Raw genomic sequence first — 18,873 nt, 5'->3', positions numbered from 1 at the left:
TGTGCATCTTGCATAATCAGCGAATCTATGTTAAGTCTTTGCTGCTCAGTCCATGTCCTTTGGTTTACGAAGTATACCGTTTGCCAGGGTCTGAACAAGAGCGACCATGGGGTAGGTCGGTCCACTGAACTCCATGTCGTACCTTTCAAGACTCCCACGTTAGAAAAGCTAATCATGAGGTCGTGCATGTATAACGCTGGAACTTTTGAACTTTTGACTGACCAGTAATTTATGGCAACGACAAACCCTTCTCCACCCGGTATACTAGATTGACTGACTTTGTGATACCTTGTGATTGACAAAACCCTTAGTTCCTGCAGCCAAAAATAAGGCGGAAGACTCACCACATAGCTGGTAGATACAACATGTCTCCGGGGTTAAGAGTAACTCGCATAGGCTGTGCAAACCTAGAGAAGGCAGTAGAATTTGTCTGCGGATCGTCTGGGTCCCAAGTCACAAAAGGGACGAGGTCAGCCCCTTCATCAACGCGAATAGAGAGGCCCGTCTCGTCGCGCACATAGGTAGCCGGAGTAAGCAAAGCCTCATTCATGCAAGGGTGACAGATTGGCGGTAACAGGACGAAGTGTTTCCTGCCAATTACTTGCACAAATATGTTCTCAAAGTTATCTTTATGAGTTGCTGTTACAGACCGGGAGTTTCCTATCCACAAATTTACTGCGTCAGGGCTCCTCTGAAGTGCGATGCGGGCGAATGGAATGTCTTTCTGGGCGTCTGGGAACAAGCAAGAGTACTCGTCTCTAAAATTGTCATTTTCTGATAACCCTCACACATCAGCCGACGATCATGGGACGATGTTGTACTACCTCCTGCCTGGAAGGGCAGGATAGCTGGCAGAATAGGAAGACAGAGAGACTGACGTGTTTGTGCATATCGCACCTCTGAATCCTCCGGGAAAGTTTTGTCCGTTTCCTGCTGCATAAGGTATGTAAGGAAATCATCAAACATTTGAGATTCCTCGTGAGGCTTTGCTAGAACGGTCACTCCATCTTTTGGCGAATACGTAGGCGCATCGGCATTGCTGGAAGCTTGGTTAGGACGAACCCCATTCCGTTTATAGTGTAAAAAGTGTGAGCATTTGGCATGGATTCCATGGCCATTCGCAAAGAGCCAGCTGGAGAGAAGAATAAGCAACAAAAGAGGGCTATACGAACCCGTGAGGGGTAACGGCAACATTGACAGTCTGCCCAGCCAGGGCTGATCTGAGGTATGTCGAGCTCCATTGCCTTGTAGCTTTCCACGATGATGCCGCTCCCCGTATCACGAAAGGCGAATTTCTAGAGACAAAACGCATAAACTCCAAGGGACTGGGTTCCGAATCAAGCTCCTCGATGGTGGAACTGTTGAGTTCGTTGAATGTCGAAATCACATCTCTGAGCGCAGGCTCAATTTGTGAGGTCATGATGCGCTCTAGTGTGCCGCGTTATGATGAATCTGAACTTGACAATGTACAAGAAGATGCAATTCCTAGTCGCGACTTCGCACAGACATTTATCGCAGCCTACAGCTTGATAAAGTACTTACTTATAATACAGGATGGTAGTACTATAATATCGTGGTCGTGTTTTCGTGGGATCCATTGTTCAAGCTTGCCCAGTGGGGGCTGGGGGCTGGGCTGCCCGGTACCCTGGTGGTTTAGAAGTACTACCAGCTTCGTGCCCTGGTACATTTTTGGGTACATGTACATTGTAGTTACCAGACGTGACTTCAGTGTTGTATCAACTGATAACACTCGATGTCGCTTAAAGTTCTTTCTGCCCGCTGCCTCCAAGCCAGGCGTTCATCAATGCCTGGCTGTGGTACATGTAGCATCCGTGTCTGGTTGCTGTACCACTCCGTAGTTCCAGGTCCCGCAGCTGGCACCAAACGCTTCAGGTTGGTTGCATTGGAGCTGGAGGCAGCGCTCGAGTGGACTTGACGCTTTCGGTTTAGATACCACATGGACTCTGGGTTGAAATCTGGTCGCTGCAACTGGGAGCCCTCCCTTGGGGGTGTGCAGTTGCATCTGACCTTTAGACACATTATCGACGATCCGCGAGAAACCCTCAAGTGCTATTATTTCTTCCTCCGCCTCCAGCGAGTCATGTATCACCTACTTACCCAGGTCAACCGTCAGCCAAGCACTACCTAAGGTACCTCTAAGTACTTAGGCAGGTACGGTGACATTTGAACCCCCGTTGACCCCTCCCCTGCTGACTTCTTTCAACCTTCGGGTTGTCAGCGCTGTGCTGTACCTGCATGCCTCCAGGTCGAGCCCAAGTGCATTGCCCTTGTCAGTTTCAGACGAACCAGGGCTGACTGACAGCATGTGTAAAATACTACCGCGACTACGTCAGAATAAGGCGTAAGGGCTTCGTCCTCCTATTAACCGAGACTTATGACAGCGCAGTACTCCGTATGCGACTGTTTAGTCCTGGGTTTTCACAATCCATCTACATCAGAAACGACGGCACGTCAATGCCGCTGTCGCGTGCCGCATGCCAGCCTCAAATCCAAGTCAACACGCATACTTAAGTAAGCTGCTGCCCGCATTGCCCAACACGGCGAGAAGCTCCAATCTTCGCACACCCGTATCAAACCCACAATACTAATCCATACACAAACCAGGCACCTTCAGTTAATGCATTACCATTGGAATCTTTGAATATCCATCAAGTGCTTTGTTTTCAGCTATATGTACTAATACCGGCCTTGGCGCATCAACTGCAATTGCAGAACCTATCGCATGTTCCACATTGCGCCATGATCTGGTACTTTCTCTATCCATTACGAGGGTATGTTCCAACCAACCACCAACCATGTTCGTGGTTGCTGCCCATCAGTGTATCCACGCTTTGATCAACTCGTTAACAAGGCTTCTAGGACCACGGAACCTCCGGACCTCGCACCATCACATCCCCTCCGCCGTGGCTTCGCTCGATATGGCCGATATGTCGCCGGCCATGTCGTCACTGCTGTCTTCATCTCGGCAACTGTAGCCACGATCCTCATCTACCCCATCCCATACCTATTTACTAGCGATTTTGTTAATGGCGCCTCATATTTGCCTCATCATGCTTGGACTGTGGCCCAACCGCTCACATATGACGCCGCGGTAGAACCAGACATAATCATGAGGTCTATCTGGGTTCATTCTAGCTACATGGAAGCTCTCAATGCTGACTTGCTCGCATCAGCGTTGGAACTTCAGAACGAACTGCTAGGTGAGACCGAAAATTTTAGTCCCCGAGACGCGCCAGACAATCTGGCCAAGCACCAAGACGACGACCAACTCTCCCTGGCTCAGCGTGACGCCTTGCACATTTCGAACGGCCTCACCAACCAGTCGTGGTTTTTTCATTCGCCATTGCTGTACTGGCATAGCTCCCGAGACAGGTTGCTGGCAGACCATGACATCCTTTCCACCATCAACGACAGGAAAAACCAGTCCAACTTCTCCAATACGACGCTACGTCACTCGGTTGTTTTCAGCGGCAAGCGTTTTGAAGATCGTCGACTAGTTGCTGCTGATGCTATTGTTATTACCCTTCTTTGCTTGGGGGACTCCCCTGTTGGCCAAGAATGGGAAACGAAGGCTCTATCCTTGCCCGAGAAAGTTTCTGACAAGTTTGACGTCTATCCATCTGATGGAAGGTACGCGAGGAGTCAGTTGTACGAATTCCAATTTCGGCCCATGTCGCCACAAGATATCCTTAGCCTGGCGTTTGCGTACGGTTTTGCTGTGCTATATTTTCTCATGAGCCTCTCAAAGCTGCGAGCAGTCAAATCGAAAATTGGACTCATTGTCACGATTATTACCCAAGTAGCCCTCTCTATCATGTCGAGCTTCACGGTTTGCGCTATATTCAATTTCGACTTGTCCCGCATCCCACAGGCGGCATATCCGCTCGTTGTGCTGTCTATGAGTTTGGAGAACATCTTTCGACTCATCAATGCGGTCATCCTAACTCCGTCGGAGGACAGCACCAGTAACAGAATTGGCCACGCATTTGGCCAAACTGCTCATACTGCTCTGGCAAGCTCGCTGCAGAATGTCTTGATTCTCTTTGGCCTATCGCGTGTAGTTTCACCAGGGGTATCGGCGTTTTGTATCTTTGCCGCTGTCGCAATCGTTTTTGATTTCTTTTATCTTTCTACCTTCTTCTTGTCTGTCCTCAGTGTTGACGTAAGACGAATGGAGTTAGGTGATGCTCTTGCAAAGGCTGCTTTGCGACAAAGTAGACGCAAATACCAAGGCAACGGCCGTGGCCCTTTGGCCGATGGATTCTTTCAAGGAAAAATTGCTTGGTCAACCCGGATCGCGGGGACCGTGATCATGATCGGATTCGTTATTATTGCTCAGTGGCATTTCTTTGGCGATGACAACATGTTCCGCAAACTTTTGCGACTTTATAGAGGCACTGATAGTAACCTTCTCCGAACACCAGATTTGTCAGTGCTGAAAGGCCTACATCAGGCTAGAAGCCATACCTCATGGTTGAGGAATCAAGACCATGAGACAGCCAAGGAAATTATTCGGCTGGTCAAACCTGAAGCCTACAGCTACGTGGCTAGAGTTTTTGAGCCCCTTGTTTTTGTTAAGCGAGACTCAGATCGAACACCTCACAGTAAAGAACCTACACTGTTACCCGCTGCATACGATTTTATTCATCACCAGCTATTGCGCTTTATTGTCATAGTTGTTGTCATCGTTGCAGCTCTTCGATTGCTCATGAACTATCTTTTATGGGGTGAGGATGCTGAGCTGGCGAATGGCGGGGAGCAGGATGACACTCCTTTAGTCTCGATAAAGTCTATGGGAGGTGGCCATGTTCTTGACGTCGCTTTACTGAGCAAGTCCAAAGCAGGGCATATCGTATCCGTAGGCCTTGACAGAGTCATCCGAGTTTGGAACATTCGACGGGGAAGTAGTTACGTTATTGCGGATGGAAATGATGCCGAGCTGTGCCCGTTCCCCATATTGGGCATGTCGATTGACGGTAACTCGACTTGGCTGGCGTTATTATCGACATCCAGAGTATCATTCTGGAATCTGGCGGAACAAAGATGGGGTGGGTGTATGCCCTTGGAAAGCTGTTCGCATCGGCCAGCCGCAATGTTTTTCGACTCTACTCCTGATACCGACAAGCCAACCATCCAACTAGTGCACCACAACGGCACAATGGTCCAAGTGACCGCTGGGACGCAGATTCCTGAAAGCGGAATTTCTATCTGCCCTGAACCCCTGGCACTTGCTCGTTCCCTCACCAAGAAGTGTGAGTTGAGCTTTGACCTTTGACTCCTTTTAGTATTTAAAACATTTAGACTAATTATTATTGGTAAATAGGCGATTCTGGAGTGATAACATTCATTGTCATGGTCTCCAAAAAAGGACATGTCTACATTGGCAACCGACAAGAGTCATCATGGACCACCCAGCTTTTGGATTTGAAAATCTCAGATGCTGGTGCAATCTCCCAAATCGTGCCATTGTCTCCTCTCGGCGTGTTCGCACTGGCAGCAAGCGATTGCGTCTACCTCGTAGATGCCGAAGTGAGAGAGGTGTTGCGAACCCTCCTCACCGAGAGAATGATCTCTAGATCCCTTCAATGCACCTATTCGGGTCATGCGTCCAAGCCGGGCATGTTGGGATTAGCATCTCTGACATTGTGCTATGTTAAAAGCGAGACGGGCGACTGCGTGTTGCAGGCCTATGTTCCCGCAGATGACTGCGAGGTAATTGATCTTCGGAGTCCCGATAGCAAGATGAATGGTGATGAGTGCAGTTTCGAGTCAGCAAAGGAAGTGAAAAAACGGGTTAAGAATCCGGGAACGTGGCATTTGCTCTCGGATGGTAGTGTAGTTGGCATACGGCGAGCGATCCAAACGTACAACAAGACCAGCAACATGAACTCAACATTGCGACGAAGGCGCGCGACCGGGCAAAACAATCAGTATTCATTTGCAAACTGGGAAGTATGGGCAACTTCACCTTGCGATAAACCAGACCTGGAAGAATGCCGACCTCTCTTCGAACTAGGAGATGAGTCTAGTCATTTGGTGGTGTCAGATTTAGGACCGAAAGTCTCTGTAGGTATTCGATCTGTTGCGTTTACATTTGGCAATGTTATCAAGCTCGTGACGGCTGGTGCTCTAGAACATTACGATGTTGATCCCGAGAATAACAGCTACGACGCGTTGATGAATACGTCAAGTCGGCGCCGCAAACCAGGACAAGCAGCAAGGATAAGAGCATCGAGTTGAAGGTCGCGCACTGGTGGAGAGTCGTTGACCTAAAAGGCCTTATCTTATTTTGGCCACCACCGCCTTGTATTATATTACAACTGTCTACTCCGGCGAGGCAGCATGGTCGAAAGGGAGAGGGGCCACGGCTGTCGTTAGCATAAATTTAATACTTCAACCTGCCCAATTACCCGAATTCTGTACCTCCAACATTTACGGGGAAAATGAGATCTTATAAACGAGGGAAAGTTGAAGGTGGTAATATTATATTATGCCTCACTCGGGTGTAAAAAAAACAGAATGGGATATGATGTATACAATGGTACCAGTGGTGTGATATTGAAATGGTGTCACGGCCGCAGCGGACTCGGTGTCTTTTCCCCGCCCTGGATTCAACACATACATAAAAGCCGCGGATACGGAGTGTTCTGTACCCCGAGGACATTCTCTACCATGGGACACGTCCAAGATCAGGAGGTTGAAAAAAATGAGGAGGCTGGGTTCGCGGTACGAGTGAAGGCTACGAAGCCCGTGGCCGCATGGACTGCGGCCACCAAGCTGGGTGGGCAATCATGTACTAGTAGTATTGTACGGAGTACGGAGTATGTATTCAAGTATATATGCACAAAGGCCTTTAAAAGTCGCCTGTCCTCCATTCGCGCCCGACCCCGTATTCCATCCATACCTAGGTGCTCCATACTGGGTGCGACGCAGTCGCACAACACTACAAAAGACAGGAGGTCTCTTTTTATGCTTTTAGATGGACTGTCTCAGATGGACGAAATTGACGGAGGCTGGGAAACGGTGGTGGGATTTACGTATTATCGAGGTCGGCTAACTTAGGATGTGCCCGGCAGGTGAACCATTGAAACGACTTCCGATTTGCCAATTCCTGGCAGACGGTCAGCCCTGGTTGAGAGAGGGGCGGAATTGGGAAACCTAGGGGTGAAGCGACTGGGGGACTTGGGACTAGTGGCCGAGGCGCCAGGGTTGGATGGACAATGTCCTGAACAGGGCGGACCTGGTCCAGGCCTGGAGGATCTTGACAAGACAATGCTCAAAGTGTTGACTGACGGACGGCCAGACGAGCCAATCGGCGTGGGCATCGAGGCGTTGTCTTGGTGTTGCGTCAGACACACACACACAAAAAAAAAAGACCGGAAAGTAGCGGCAAGAATGTTGTGCGCATTGAATAATATATAAAAAAAAAGATGGGTGACGGTGTTGAGAAAAATCAATGTGTACATGCAAAGTACTCCGTAGGAGGTGGTATCCTAGGTGCCTCCATCAATGTTTCCACGGAGCCTGGGTAAGTACTGAGAGTAGTGCTACGGTACGGAGTATTGTATTGTAAGAAGCGCGTCACGCTGCTCCAACCATAATGTATGTATGTGCTCCGTACATGTTGGCTCAAGGGTTTAATTGTCTCTCCCATCTCATCTAACCCCTGGCTGCGCTTGGCCGCCTGGCCGAACGCGAGATTACCAGATGGCCAGCTTCGCGCCGCTGAAGCCGACGACTCTTGCTTCTTGCCGACATGGATGATACCGGACACTATATATACATAAGTATATACATATATTACACAGCACTCGGCACGCACATTGTCTGATCTGATCTCGGCAGGTCGCCTGCCCGGTGAGCGCCTTGCCCTTTTACCCTCCGGCGGCGCTCAAGCGCCTCAAGTGCTACTCCGTATCGCAAGTAGCTTGCGGATCCGCGGCACATGCTCAACTCTCACGGCTCACGGCGCACGAGTCAAACTTTTGGTCCAACTTGAACTCGCCAGTCGGCTTCCCTCCGCCCTCGGTCGAGTGACTACGCGCCTCCTGTTGTGGTCGGTCTTGGTCCTCGACCGTGCTCAAGGTCAATTGAGTCGCCGGCACGGAGCTCTCTCTGTATGTATATGGACGGAGTAGGACGCACCAGTTCATACCCGAACGCGTCCAGGTCAGCATTGAACTGGCCCGAATGAGCTGGCCGACGTCAATTGATTGATTGATCCAAGCCTGACCAACACTGCAGCTTGGGAGGTGCGACGTTTTCAAGCTAGCTCTCGACGACGCGCTGTTCCTGCCCTCTCGCCATTGTCCGTCGGTGACAAAGACAAAGTGAAACGCTGGATTCAAGCCGCCGCTGCGCAACCCGAAATTGCGCCTCGTCCATCCATCTGTCTGTATCGCCGCCAGCTTCTGGAAGTCGGTGACAGGAGCCCGAGGGAAAGAAAGCAAGCAAGCAAGCTCCAATGGCACATGCTGCAACTTTTGTAAGTTGGCTAGTCTCCCAGTCAGTCAGTCAGTCTTCTACGTCAATCCACAATAGCCGATACCTGATGGTACAAGTCGCATACACGTTGGTTGCGCCGCATTCCGCCTTGTTTCTGCTCGCTTATGCTGCACCGTGGCTGTTTTACCCGATCAGAGAGATTCTGCTTATCATCTAGATGGTAGACTCTGGGCTCACCCTCAACACTCAATTTTGATGCATTTCCTATCCTGTCCCTGACTGACGGTGGTGGCCCTCGTTGACGAGTGTCTTTGGAGGCCGCCGATGCACGCTGCCTTGTTCATGTCAAACGCGGCAAATCGAGTATCCCAATTGGGGGTTTCCCTTGATGAATGCATCTCAAGGGCAAAGACTCGGTACCTGAGGACAGTTCCCACGAGTGTTGCTCGCAAGCTTCTGGTCCTCACCGCTCCCATCCCCCTGGTAATACCGGGCAAAGTTAATCATGACCTGCGCCGGGGCTGTGACAGGGGACGGACGACATCGAAGCATTGGATTCTACCTATCATTGCTCCGACTCGTATCCCAACGTCCAAGCCCGTCTCCTCTCTCCACCCCTCTTCCGCCTCCACGATGACGGGATCATGTTCAGGGCTTCGGTACTCGGGGTATCCCAGCGGCAAAAGCTAGCTCGCTAGCAGACCACGTCGGGCCTAGGAATTGCATCGCACCGCCCTCCCCCGTCGGTTGTCTTTGCAAGTGCTGGCCTATGTACATATGTTCGTGGCCAGGCTGTTTAGTGTTGCCAGACGCGGGAACCGCTAGTAGTTGACATCTACGTAAAGCCGGACACGAGACGTTCCGTCACGCCAGACACTTGGCGGTCAAGATGACAGGCGGTCCTCTGCATTGGGTTGACGACCTACTTTACCCAAGGTCGAGGAGTCCTCAGTCCTCAGTCCTCTCTCCCGGCGCCTGGGACTTAGACTCCCAATACTCACTCGAGTTCCATTTGTCTCCAGCCCTACCTGCACTCGTGGCCGCCCTATACCTTCGTTCGTCTCTTGTGATCCAATCAAGTCACGCCAGCTGTCAAGCTCCCTCCCACATTGGAATAACCCTGTTATTTCTCGTCCTCTTATTCTCAAATCCTGCGTTGGACCATGTCAGCCTCCTTCTGAACCTGTCTCTCCCGACATGCAAGGCTGCTGGCTCGCCCATGAGCCACCCACCTCTTTCTGGATTCAGGTCCCAGTAATTGCTTTCACTTTCTGACCATAAACTTTACTAGAAACCCGTTGAGGGACATGTTCCTCGACTTGACACGGCTCCAACTCCATCAGCTCGGATTGCCACGGTTCAAAGCCGACAGCAAGAATCCGCCGTGGGACGAAGCACATGCTGGACCCAGCCCGACTGGATGGCGTCGTCCGAGGTTGACCAAAAGTTCTTGGGCAGGCTGGCCAAAGCCGTCGAGCAAGACAATCCTATGCTGTCGTCAATACTCTTCAAAATTCTTGGCTTGTCGCTCAACCTTGCCCATCAGCTGGTGGCTTCCAAGAAATCTCGAAGGCCAGACCCTGCCACATCGCCCTTGTTTCTCAAACGCATATTGCATATAATATGGCTGTCTCGCGAGGGGTTGAAAATGCTCCAGGAATGGGTCATCCCAATGGTTGGCAACCATGTCGAGTTAAAGGTCTTGGCCTATAAGCTACGCGCCAGCTTCCATCACATCTTTGTGCTTTTTCACAACCACCCCCCAGTCTCCAACATGGCGAGCTGGACGCCAGAGGCGAGAAGAGCGGCATTGGCATCAGCAGCACGGGCAGAAGCAGAAGAGAGGAAAGGAGAGACGTTTGATGGGGACTTGCTGTCCAGGCCGTCGTCTGTTCAGCCTACCCATCCTTTGGAAGGCGGGCCTGTTGGACCGCCTCCAGGGTTTGAGGCTCATGTGGCCCTGTTGCCACCGTCGTTTCTGCTACCGCAACAAGATTACCTTCCTACAGCCCATCACTATTTCCGGGAAGCCGTGAAGCTTGCAGACGAACTGCTGTGGGGCTCTCATTCATTACGACTATCAGTAAAGACCGAATACGCTGCTTTTCTCTACGAGTGTGTCCACGATGCTGAAGCTAGCCGTAAGCTTGCCAAGGATGCAATTCAAGAAGCTTACAACGCAACTGAGGGCGTGGATGATGACATGTTCAAAGACGCTGCTGAGCTTGTCACCGTGCTGGGCAAGATGATGAAGCGAGGCCTTGCTTGGTCGAATAATACATTGCGAAGTAAAGACCAAGTATCGAGTCCTGCCCTTCTCGCCAAACCAACTCCTCCGCCAGGGATGGAAAACCCGATTTGACGTACGAGCCCCCTCGTTGTGTAGCTTATTATACAGGCTCACTCACCCCCTCTCTATCAGCATATCTCTCAAAAACAGAGAGCATCATTAGAGCCAACTTCAACTTCGTGCTTCAACCAGTCAGGGGAGACTTGTTCGACAAACTGAGAGCTTTACTGAAGTTACTGACGGTTCTTCTACAAAATTGCCGATTTCCCCTTTACACAAAGGATCCCACAACTTGAGGTATATATCGAGTACCCTCGACTTTTGAACCGCGCCGTTCCCGGCGAAAGATATGCGGCACAGGATTAATTTTTCCGAACCAATCATGACATCTTGCCAGCAACATGGCCTACCAATTGCGGCTTTCCGCTATAAGATATTCCATTCTGAATTATACATTTTGGTATTTTCAACCTGCGCCCACTTTGTACAACAGCCATATTACATACTTGCATTCGTACGGGCGTCGCCGTTTTTTTCTCTTTTGATTCTCGGGGGTGCAGATCTTGAGGGCCCCCCCTTGGATATCTTCTGTTGTATCTGGGACAAAAGAAAGCGTCGCATTCTGCATATAGAAGGAGCATTATCTTGTTCTTGTATTTACATGTCTCATATGACAGCAGGAGATGCACATATGCGCTCGGCTGTCGAAGCCCTGCAGTCGTGGTTATTCTCTATTTTATTTCATCAACTACAGAGCACTCCGCGATTGAATGTGCCTAAATCTTCTTAAGAAAGCATATTTATCGTCCCTGACTTCTCAAAATACCTATCAACTGTTTCCCGCCCAGTGAGGATTGTTCTCTGTCCAGAGCTGATGACTATGTAGCCACTTACTCTTCCAAATGCTGCGCTTACGGACTCGGACACCGAGCCTTGGTAACCACGCGAGGTATTGTGCAGGCGTCGAAGGGTTTCGGAATCCTTTCTTCTTTGCCCCAACTATGACCGCACCCTCATTAGTCCTCTGCTCCCATTGAGACGCTGTCAATCCACTTTTCAACTCTCTCAACCGAATCCTCGTGTTGTACAGCGTTGGGACGATCTTCCTTTGCAGCCCATTCTCCCTCATACCAGTCACGAAGAACTGCAATGGGCACATCTGCACCTGTGGCATTCATGAAGTTTGCCTTCATTTCTAGCAGTTTGTTTGTTGTGTGCATGCACGCAATTGTTGCGAGCACAGCGCGATCCCGCTTGGTCAAGTGCTCGTTCTGCCCGACATCAGCCTCCGCCGGGTACAGAGTTTTGTAGACATGAGTATAAAGATATCGTCTCTGGCGTCTGCGTTCGTCTGTGGTGCAAAGTGATTCAGACAATGTTTCGCTGCCGGACAGATTGTCCTCGTTGCACTGTGCCTCGCAAGTACCAAGCTTGAGCCCCTTGTTTTCCTGAGCCACCCTGCGATTGCGGTGATCCTTCTGATGTTCGAGACGACGTTGGTTCATGGTTTGCTTAAGGGGGGGTTGTGACCTTGCTTCCTTCGCTGGGGTTACAGCCTTGCCCTGTTCAGTCTTGGCATCAGGACTCTGGCCAGCCCCAAGGTCGCCCTTTGTGTCGGCGTTGGTATCGGTGGCATATTCTTGAGGTTGTTGGTCCTTGATGGCCTTCCAGCGAGCTTTAACCTCGGCTTTCCCACGATTGAGAGCCTTCCCGATATCGGCCCAGGAAAGATTATCTGTTGACTCCTTCATGCCTCGGAGCCGGAGGTCCTCAGATACAGTCCATTCGGACTGGTCGTTGCCCTCGGTATCGGCATTACCGTTTGCCTTGGAGTCTGCTTCCTGAGTCCTGGACGAGCTGTCGACAGTGTCGACAGCAGAACCTGTTTCATGGGAAGTATCAGGCCCAGAACCTGTCTCGACCGTAGTGACGTTGCTCTCGGACGATGCGTCCGACTTGGAGGAGATCTCGGATTTCTTATCCTTTGCCTCGTTTTTCTTGCAAGAGGACTTTGTGTCGTTGGAGTTGCTCGTTTGGGAAGAAGCTACAATGCTTGCCGAAACGTCTGAAGAATTGGTGCTGGCTACCTCGGGCGCAGCCTTCAAGCACTGTTTGCTTTTTTTAAGACAGTTCTTTTTGCAAGCTGTTGTCTGACGGTCCTTCTCGCAAGCGCTGGCAGAGTCGTCGCCGGTGGTGCTTCCGTTGCTGGTGCCAGTACTTTCGTCCGTAAAAGAGACTGCAACATCCTCATCAACTGATTTGGCAGAGCACGAAGTATCAACTTCAAGCAGCTCCCCATCTCCCGTGGCGGCGTGATGGGAAACGTCAGAGTCCTCCCCCATGAGTAGCGAGTGCTAGAGAGACAAGCGTGGCGTCAAGATGCAGGAGCCGGTGCGATTAGCAAAGCTCGTAATATTTACAGCACCACTTATACAGCCTTGACTTGCTGAGAAGAATCAGGAAGATGAGAATGGACGGGCAAAAATGGGGTCGTATATTGCCAGGGATGACTCTCTGGGAAATCAAGAAAGCGGAAGAAGATGGGAGAAGGCGAATAAGAGACGTGGTATTAACTCAGATAATCTGTCACTTGTGTCACTCGTGTCGCTCGTGTCCCTTGTTTAGTATTGAGGTTTTTGGAGAACAAAATCACGTTCTGGCACTTCACAAACGACCCGTCTGTTGCCAGCTGTCGAGGGCTAACAAACGTGGAAATCAGAGCTGCCTCTGCATAATATTCACATCATCTGCATTGCCTGACGAGATGACTGCAAGTGCTTCCTATTGTGTCTCCCTGTGGCACCGAGTCACTGATTGGCCCCGTGGTCACTGCGCGGATGCTCGGATCATGATTCAACAATGCGAAGCCTCCCCGATCTGTAGATTGAGGCCGCATCTTGTACGGGATACAACGGCCGGGCATTCACAGTAGACCCCATGCAACGTATGTATCGAGTGCCTGAGACGTTGGGGAGCTGGTTATTCATGTCGATCGGCCAAGTCTATGGGGTATTGTACACCACACATGTTCCAGCATCCAGACGTGGAGAGGCCGATTGGGAATTACGGAAGACCGAACGTTGCAAGAGTTGCTGTGGCGTCAACCAGTTGTCCAATTGGAATTTACAAAGACCAGCTTACTCATCCAGAAACAACCTGCGGCCTATCGCCTTATCCATGATGATCGTGATGGGCTTCAGAGCCGAATCTCGTCTTGTAAAAGATCTTTCAAGCCCGTCCCTATTTGCATAGCGATACACTCTTCTCCATAGTCCCGGTGCGCAGTAGTAGCCAGACTCACCATCTCAAGACAAAAAGCCTCGGCCTTCTTGAGAGGTCCCCTCGACCAAAGGATGGCCCTCCCAAGCCTGTCTCCCGCGCATGAGCAGGCACTGCGACTCATTGATGAGGCTCATTCCGAAGACCCAAACAAGGTCGACGGGCCAAACGGGCCCAAGACAGTGCCGTATGAGCTGCACTACGCGCAAAAAATGACAAGGTGGCTCCGGTCTCGATGCCCAGAAGCCTCACCAGCCCTCCAGCTTGCCTGTAGGGCGCAGCACTTCCGACGGTACGTCTTCAATTAAGCTCACAGCCCTGTTCCCAAATGCCCCAAAGGATCAAATGTAGAGTTTTATTTCTATCGCAAAACGAGGAAAATTAAAAAAAAGGAAAAAAACCACAGCTAAGAAGGAACGCTTTGTGTCTTCAAAACAATAGATGGGAACTCCCTCGATCTGCCTTCCCCATGACACGCCCGGGCTACCTGACATGGCGGGCCAAACAGAAATCCCAAGCCGCCTCTCGCGTCTCGGCGCTCCTCTCCTCGCCAGCCATCCAGCCCGCCCTGCCAGCCGACGAGTGTGAGCGAGTCGCGGCGCTGGTGCGAAAGGACGGCCTGTCCACCGACGGCGAGACCCAGGTCCTCGAGGATGTCGCATGCCTGGTGTTCCTCGACGACCAGTTCGACGACTTTGAAGCCAAGGCTGAGATGGACGAGGACAAGATGGTGGGCATTCTGAGGAAGACCTGGGGCAAGATGACGGACGAGGGAAAGAAGCTGGCGTTGGCTATGGACCTCAGCGAGAGGGCAAAGGTGCTCATTGCGAAAGCTTTGGAGGCTTCGTAGGAATCTGATTTCCCGATTTGCTTAATCGCTGCCACTTTCTCCCTCATCCTGTGAGTGACTGATGGACTGGTTTCTGTGTCGGGAATCGCGGCTTATCGACGCCGGCTGCTGCTCACTCGCTGACGCTGGAACGACAATGGGACAAACTAACACTAGCGTAATCTTCTTTGATGCGGTAATAGTGCCGTGTGATTTCTATTCTTTCCCCTGAGCGGCCGGCGTACACTTGTCCCCGGGGCCAGGGCAGACTTGACTACGTACTTCATCAATGATGGCCCATTCACAACTTGGCCAATTCGTCAGGTGCTGTAGTACGTGGCTGTACAACATGGTGCTGACGTGGGGAGACCAGACGGCGAATCAGTCTCAGGGGTAGTGGCCCTTCGATTTTTGCCGCTGACTCCTTCGCAAAGGCCAGTTGATGGAACCGGGCAGTATGGGTGTAGGGTGCTTTGAATGCCGTTGTGGCCGGCTCATTCAAAATGGCTGCTCGGTATTGCGTACCTATCGGTCTGATCTTGGGAACTATCAGTGTGCTACGGGACATTTTACAAAGACAAACCGAGCATATAGCGCTAAGAGGAATTCTGGAGGAAATCTCAGGTCATCTCTTGTGCAAATATCAGCGCAAATGTCATCTAGGACCCTAAGACAAGTTTTCTTGACCCACGGGATTTGCTCAACTGCATCAACACCGGGTGCGTACTGTGATGGAAATATCAATAGTTTGATCAACCCTATTGCAATACGATTTCGTAAATTCATCCTGGAAATGCCTAGATACTGGACGCTGTATAGCGATTGCAAATGGAATCCCTTCATCGTTCTTCAACCTAGACTAAGCTGCTCAAAGTCTGAATGTGGTCAACTTTGGCAAGCGATAATAATTTCCCAGCTTCCGCGACCCCGTTAAATAGGTCAAAGAATAAAGAACAATGTCTACTTGCACTCTTCTCGGCTATTTCATGTCTTGGGGCGGCTGCAAAGCTCACCTGGAGACCTGGACTCCGACTTCATGGCGGTCGTCACCCAGGCGCCGATTTTGCTCGACAGGCCGTAGTCTCAGACGACGGGATTTCCTTTTTTTGACATATCGGTATGCTATATATGACAAGGCACCAAAAATAGTCAATGCCGCTGGAATCATTCGCAATGAGTTGTGTTAGTTACGATAGCATGCGCTTGATGCAAGGGGCATACAAACCAGCACTTCCAATTGCCATTCCAACCATGGCTGCAGGGGACTTTGTTAATGCGCCTGAAGATGCAATAGATGTCGAGGAGCTGTCAATTGCAGTTATTATGGATGTTGGCCATAGCCCCGTCTCACTCGAAATGTATAGACTTGAGCGTGTCGTGGGGATGCTGCTTCTGGTGGAAGCACCTGATATCGTCGTCTTGGATTGCAGATGAGATGTTGATGACGGAATGAAGGTTGTAATGGGATCTAACGTCATGGCATTGTCGGTTCGGGGCCTTGCCGTAGTATAACGGTATATAGTGTCTGCTTTCGTCTCCGAATCACAAATAAACAGGGAATACCCGTTAATATCAGGGTTACCACTGAATATATCCGTCTTACAATATGGAGCGGCCGAGGCAACACTTCCAGGCGTACAACTTAGCACATCACACATCGAAAAGGGAGTTGCGAATGACACAAGACGAGAAGAGAAAACGGGAAGGGTGTCCGAACCAAAGCATGGCCGAGTTCGTTTCGACGCCCCCTGTTACTGCCCTCTTGTCGAGACATGTCGTATGAAGAGAGCAGATTCCCCCTGTTGGGTTCCAGCAACATCCAATGATACTATTAACGACATCTCTAGCGCATCTCTGACTTGGCTGGCATTTGAGCGGGTAATCTGTCAAAAAATCAGTACAAAGCGCATTGTCTAGCCACAGTTCAAGTCCCTGTATCTATGCGCACCAGCATTCCCCTCGATCCAACCGCATGTCTCTTCTATCGCGCGTCGAATTTCTTGCTCGGGCAGTACAGATGCCATGATGGGAGAATTTATATGCAATTACTGTCTTCGGGGCTGGAAGATTGAACATGGTGAGCTCGTACTCGCGGTATGGGGAGTTCGCAACCGCAGGACAGTTGGCTACTGCAGACAACAACCAGTGCGTGGCATTTAACAAAATATGAAGTGGTGGATTCGCATAAACAGTCTTATGTTCCTTGGGCTGTTTGCAAAGCATTGGCCATGCTTCTTCATGTTTGCTTTGGGCTGCGAGGAGTCATACTTGGTCATATGCATCAGATCTGTTTGCTATTCCTTGGGCTGTTCAGTCAGTCACTGTCCCAGCGCCCCTGAACAACATCTACGTCTTCGCCGTCAAATTAATTTTGTGTGGTGAATACCGGGGCCGCTGTGAGAGGAATAATCAGCCATAATAAAGCCAGCAGCTCTTCTCGTCCTCAGGTGTCTCAGTGCCCTTGGCTCCAGGATTCGGTGATGTTTTCGTCCCCAGCCTGGCTGTCCTGGAATACCGGGCAACACGACATGAGAGTGCAACACAAACCGCTGGGCACCTAGTTGACCAGTTTTCTTTGGTTTGCGACAAATAACTCGCCACTTTGCGTGGCCTCAATAGATATAGTACATACGAGTCGACCCTTGCCTCGACAAGGCTCCCGCTCAGCCCGTCATGCCGCCGGAGAATTCATTTTTAGTCCCAGTGTGATTCCAGGGGGGTCATGAAATCTGACCGAAACGGACAAGGCTGCCCCGATTATGACAGATAGACCTCGTTGGTGGGGTGCAAACAACACACCCCGATTGATAGCTCCTGGCCACCAAATAACCCTGGCGTCACTCGGCCGCAGATTTTGCAAAACAGAAAACATTCAATCTTCATCGAAGCCCTTCCCAACTGCTTCCTTGACCAGCTGAATGCTGATTGTGAAGAGTTGAGAGTATGTGACTTCTCGCTTCCTGCTTTCCTGACGATCCGTCCTGTCTCACAACTGAACGGCTGGCCACCACTAGAAGACGCAAGCACGTTGGACTAATCCAGAACAGTACGATGCGCATGAGAGATCAGAACAAGAGAGACGTGGCAGAAACATTGCCAACTGTCTGATACACAGAAATTGCTTGCTCTTCCTCTGCTGGGCTCCAGTCATATCATGATCAACCTCGATGGTCGGCAGAGATACAACGAGGCGCTTGCTGGCTTCACAAGAGGCTAGCTCCGGTTGGACGCCAGGGTGCACATCCCTGTGATACTCGGCCAGACGACGACTTGGGACTTGCAGTAGTATTGAGGAACGGATTCTAGCCTGGACTTGCCGCGTCGAGTTACTGGCACTTGTTATATTCTGTCTCAGTATTGGTAGCCATGCCTTCTTCTCTCATATGCTGAGAGAAAATGAGGACTGATGTTACTGATATTGGTGTCCGCGACACCCAAAAATGTTCCAATATTGGATAGACTTTGTATCGTGCAACTCCGATGTGTTGAGGGCGAAGTTGCTGGATCCAAGAGCGATTACAAAGGGCCTTGGCTTAGCTCCCTCCAATGCGAGGTTTGGCTAAAGTTTGATCTCCAAGTAGCGGAAACAGTTGTCACTGGACGAATATATTCTCTGGTGGAGTGTCGAGAGCTCCGCTGTTGGTGGCAATACTATCATTGAACGAACTTGTTTGGCTTGGACTTGCTTTTCCTTTCTGGCGAGCCGGCGAACCAAGATTCGGCAGGGCGCAAAGCAAGACCGGGGTCAGTCAAGCTCTTAACAGGATTACAGGGGTATCAACACTGGCCAGCTGAAGCGACGGGCATGCCGTGGCACGTCAATGGATGTGGGAAGGGGGATGTGACCTGTCGCCCTTTGCCGGAGATGCGCTCACAGTGGCGGTTGCCGACGCTCGGGCTGCCTTTTGCCATGTGGAAGACGGCTTGCCTGTGAATTGCTCGGCGAGCTCACTCTTTTTGCTAGCACTAGGTACCTACCTAGGTAGGTACCTGGCTACTGGGCTTTACA

At 50.7% G+C, this 18,873-nt stretch overlaps 5 protein-coding genes across 5 annotated transcripts; 3 read left to right on the top strand and 2 right to left on the bottom strand.

Annotated features, from left to right (window-relative positions):
• Nucleotides 1-340: 340 nt before the first annotated feature.
• Nucleotides 341-1,420, bottom strand: MAA_06832 (Transcription factor jumonji/aspartyl beta-hydroxylase; the record flags this gene model as incomplete). Its single annotated transcript, XM_007824830.1, has 3 exons — nt 341-732; nt 789-1,132; nt 1,173-1,420. 3 exons carry the CDS (start codon nt 1,418-1,420, stop codon nt 341-343), a joined length of 984 nt encoding a protein of 327 aa, XP_007823021.1.
• A 1,340-nt stretch (nt 1,421-2,760) lies between these two features.
• On the top strand, nt 2,761-6,261 carry MAA_06831 (Sterol regulatory element-binding protein cleavage-activating protein; the record flags this gene model as incomplete). Its single annotated transcript, XM_007824829.1, has 3 exons — nt 2,761-2,792; nt 2,881-5,273; nt 5,345-6,261. The coding sequence occupies 3 exons, from the start codon at nt 2,761-2,763 to the stop codon at nt 6,259-6,261; spliced, it is 3,342 nt and encodes a 1,113-aa protein (XP_007823020.1).
• A 3,402-nt stretch (nt 6,262-9,663) lies between these two features.
• Nucleotides 9,664-10,828, top strand: MAA_06830 (14-3-3 protein; the record flags this gene model as incomplete). Its single annotated transcript, XM_007824828.1, has 2 exons — nt 9,664-9,720; nt 9,758-10,828. The coding sequence occupies 2 exons, from the start codon at nt 9,664-9,666 to the stop codon at nt 10,826-10,828; spliced, it is 1,128 nt and encodes a 375-aa protein (XP_007823019.1).
• Nucleotides 10,829-11,772: 944 nt separating this feature from the next.
• MAA_06829 (MYB-like protein) lies at nt 11,773-13,098 on the bottom strand (the record flags this gene model as incomplete). The annotated part of the gene is made up of 1 exon (XM_007824827.1): nt 11,773-13,098. One exon carries the CDS (start codon nt 13,096-13,098, stop codon nt 11,773-11,775), a length of 1,326 nt encoding a protein of 441 aa, XP_007823018.1.
• A 1,011-nt stretch (nt 13,099-14,109) lies between these two features.
• MAA_06828 (glutamyl-tRNA synthetase) lies at nt 14,110-14,885 on the top strand (the record flags this gene model as incomplete). Its single annotated transcript, XM_007824826.1, has 2 exons — nt 14,110-14,327; nt 14,477-14,885. The coding sequence occupies 2 exons, from the start codon at nt 14,110-14,112 to the stop codon at nt 14,883-14,885; spliced, it is 627 nt and encodes a 208-aa protein (XP_007823017.1).
• Between the last annotated feature and the right edge of the window lie 3,988 nt (nt 14,886-18,873).

Source organism: Metarhizium robertsii, assembly GCF_000187425.2.
Source record: "Metarhizium robertsii ARSEF 23 chromosome Unknown MAA_Scf_5, whole genome shotgun sequence".
In the NCBI taxonomy this organism is placed as follows: domain Eukaryota; kingdom Fungi; phylum Ascomycota; class Sordariomycetes; order Hypocreales; family Clavicipitaceae; genus Metarhizium; species Metarhizium robertsii.
The sequence above is the reverse complement of the archived record's forward strand: the minus strand, read 5'-3'. Positions and strand labels throughout refer to the sequence as shown.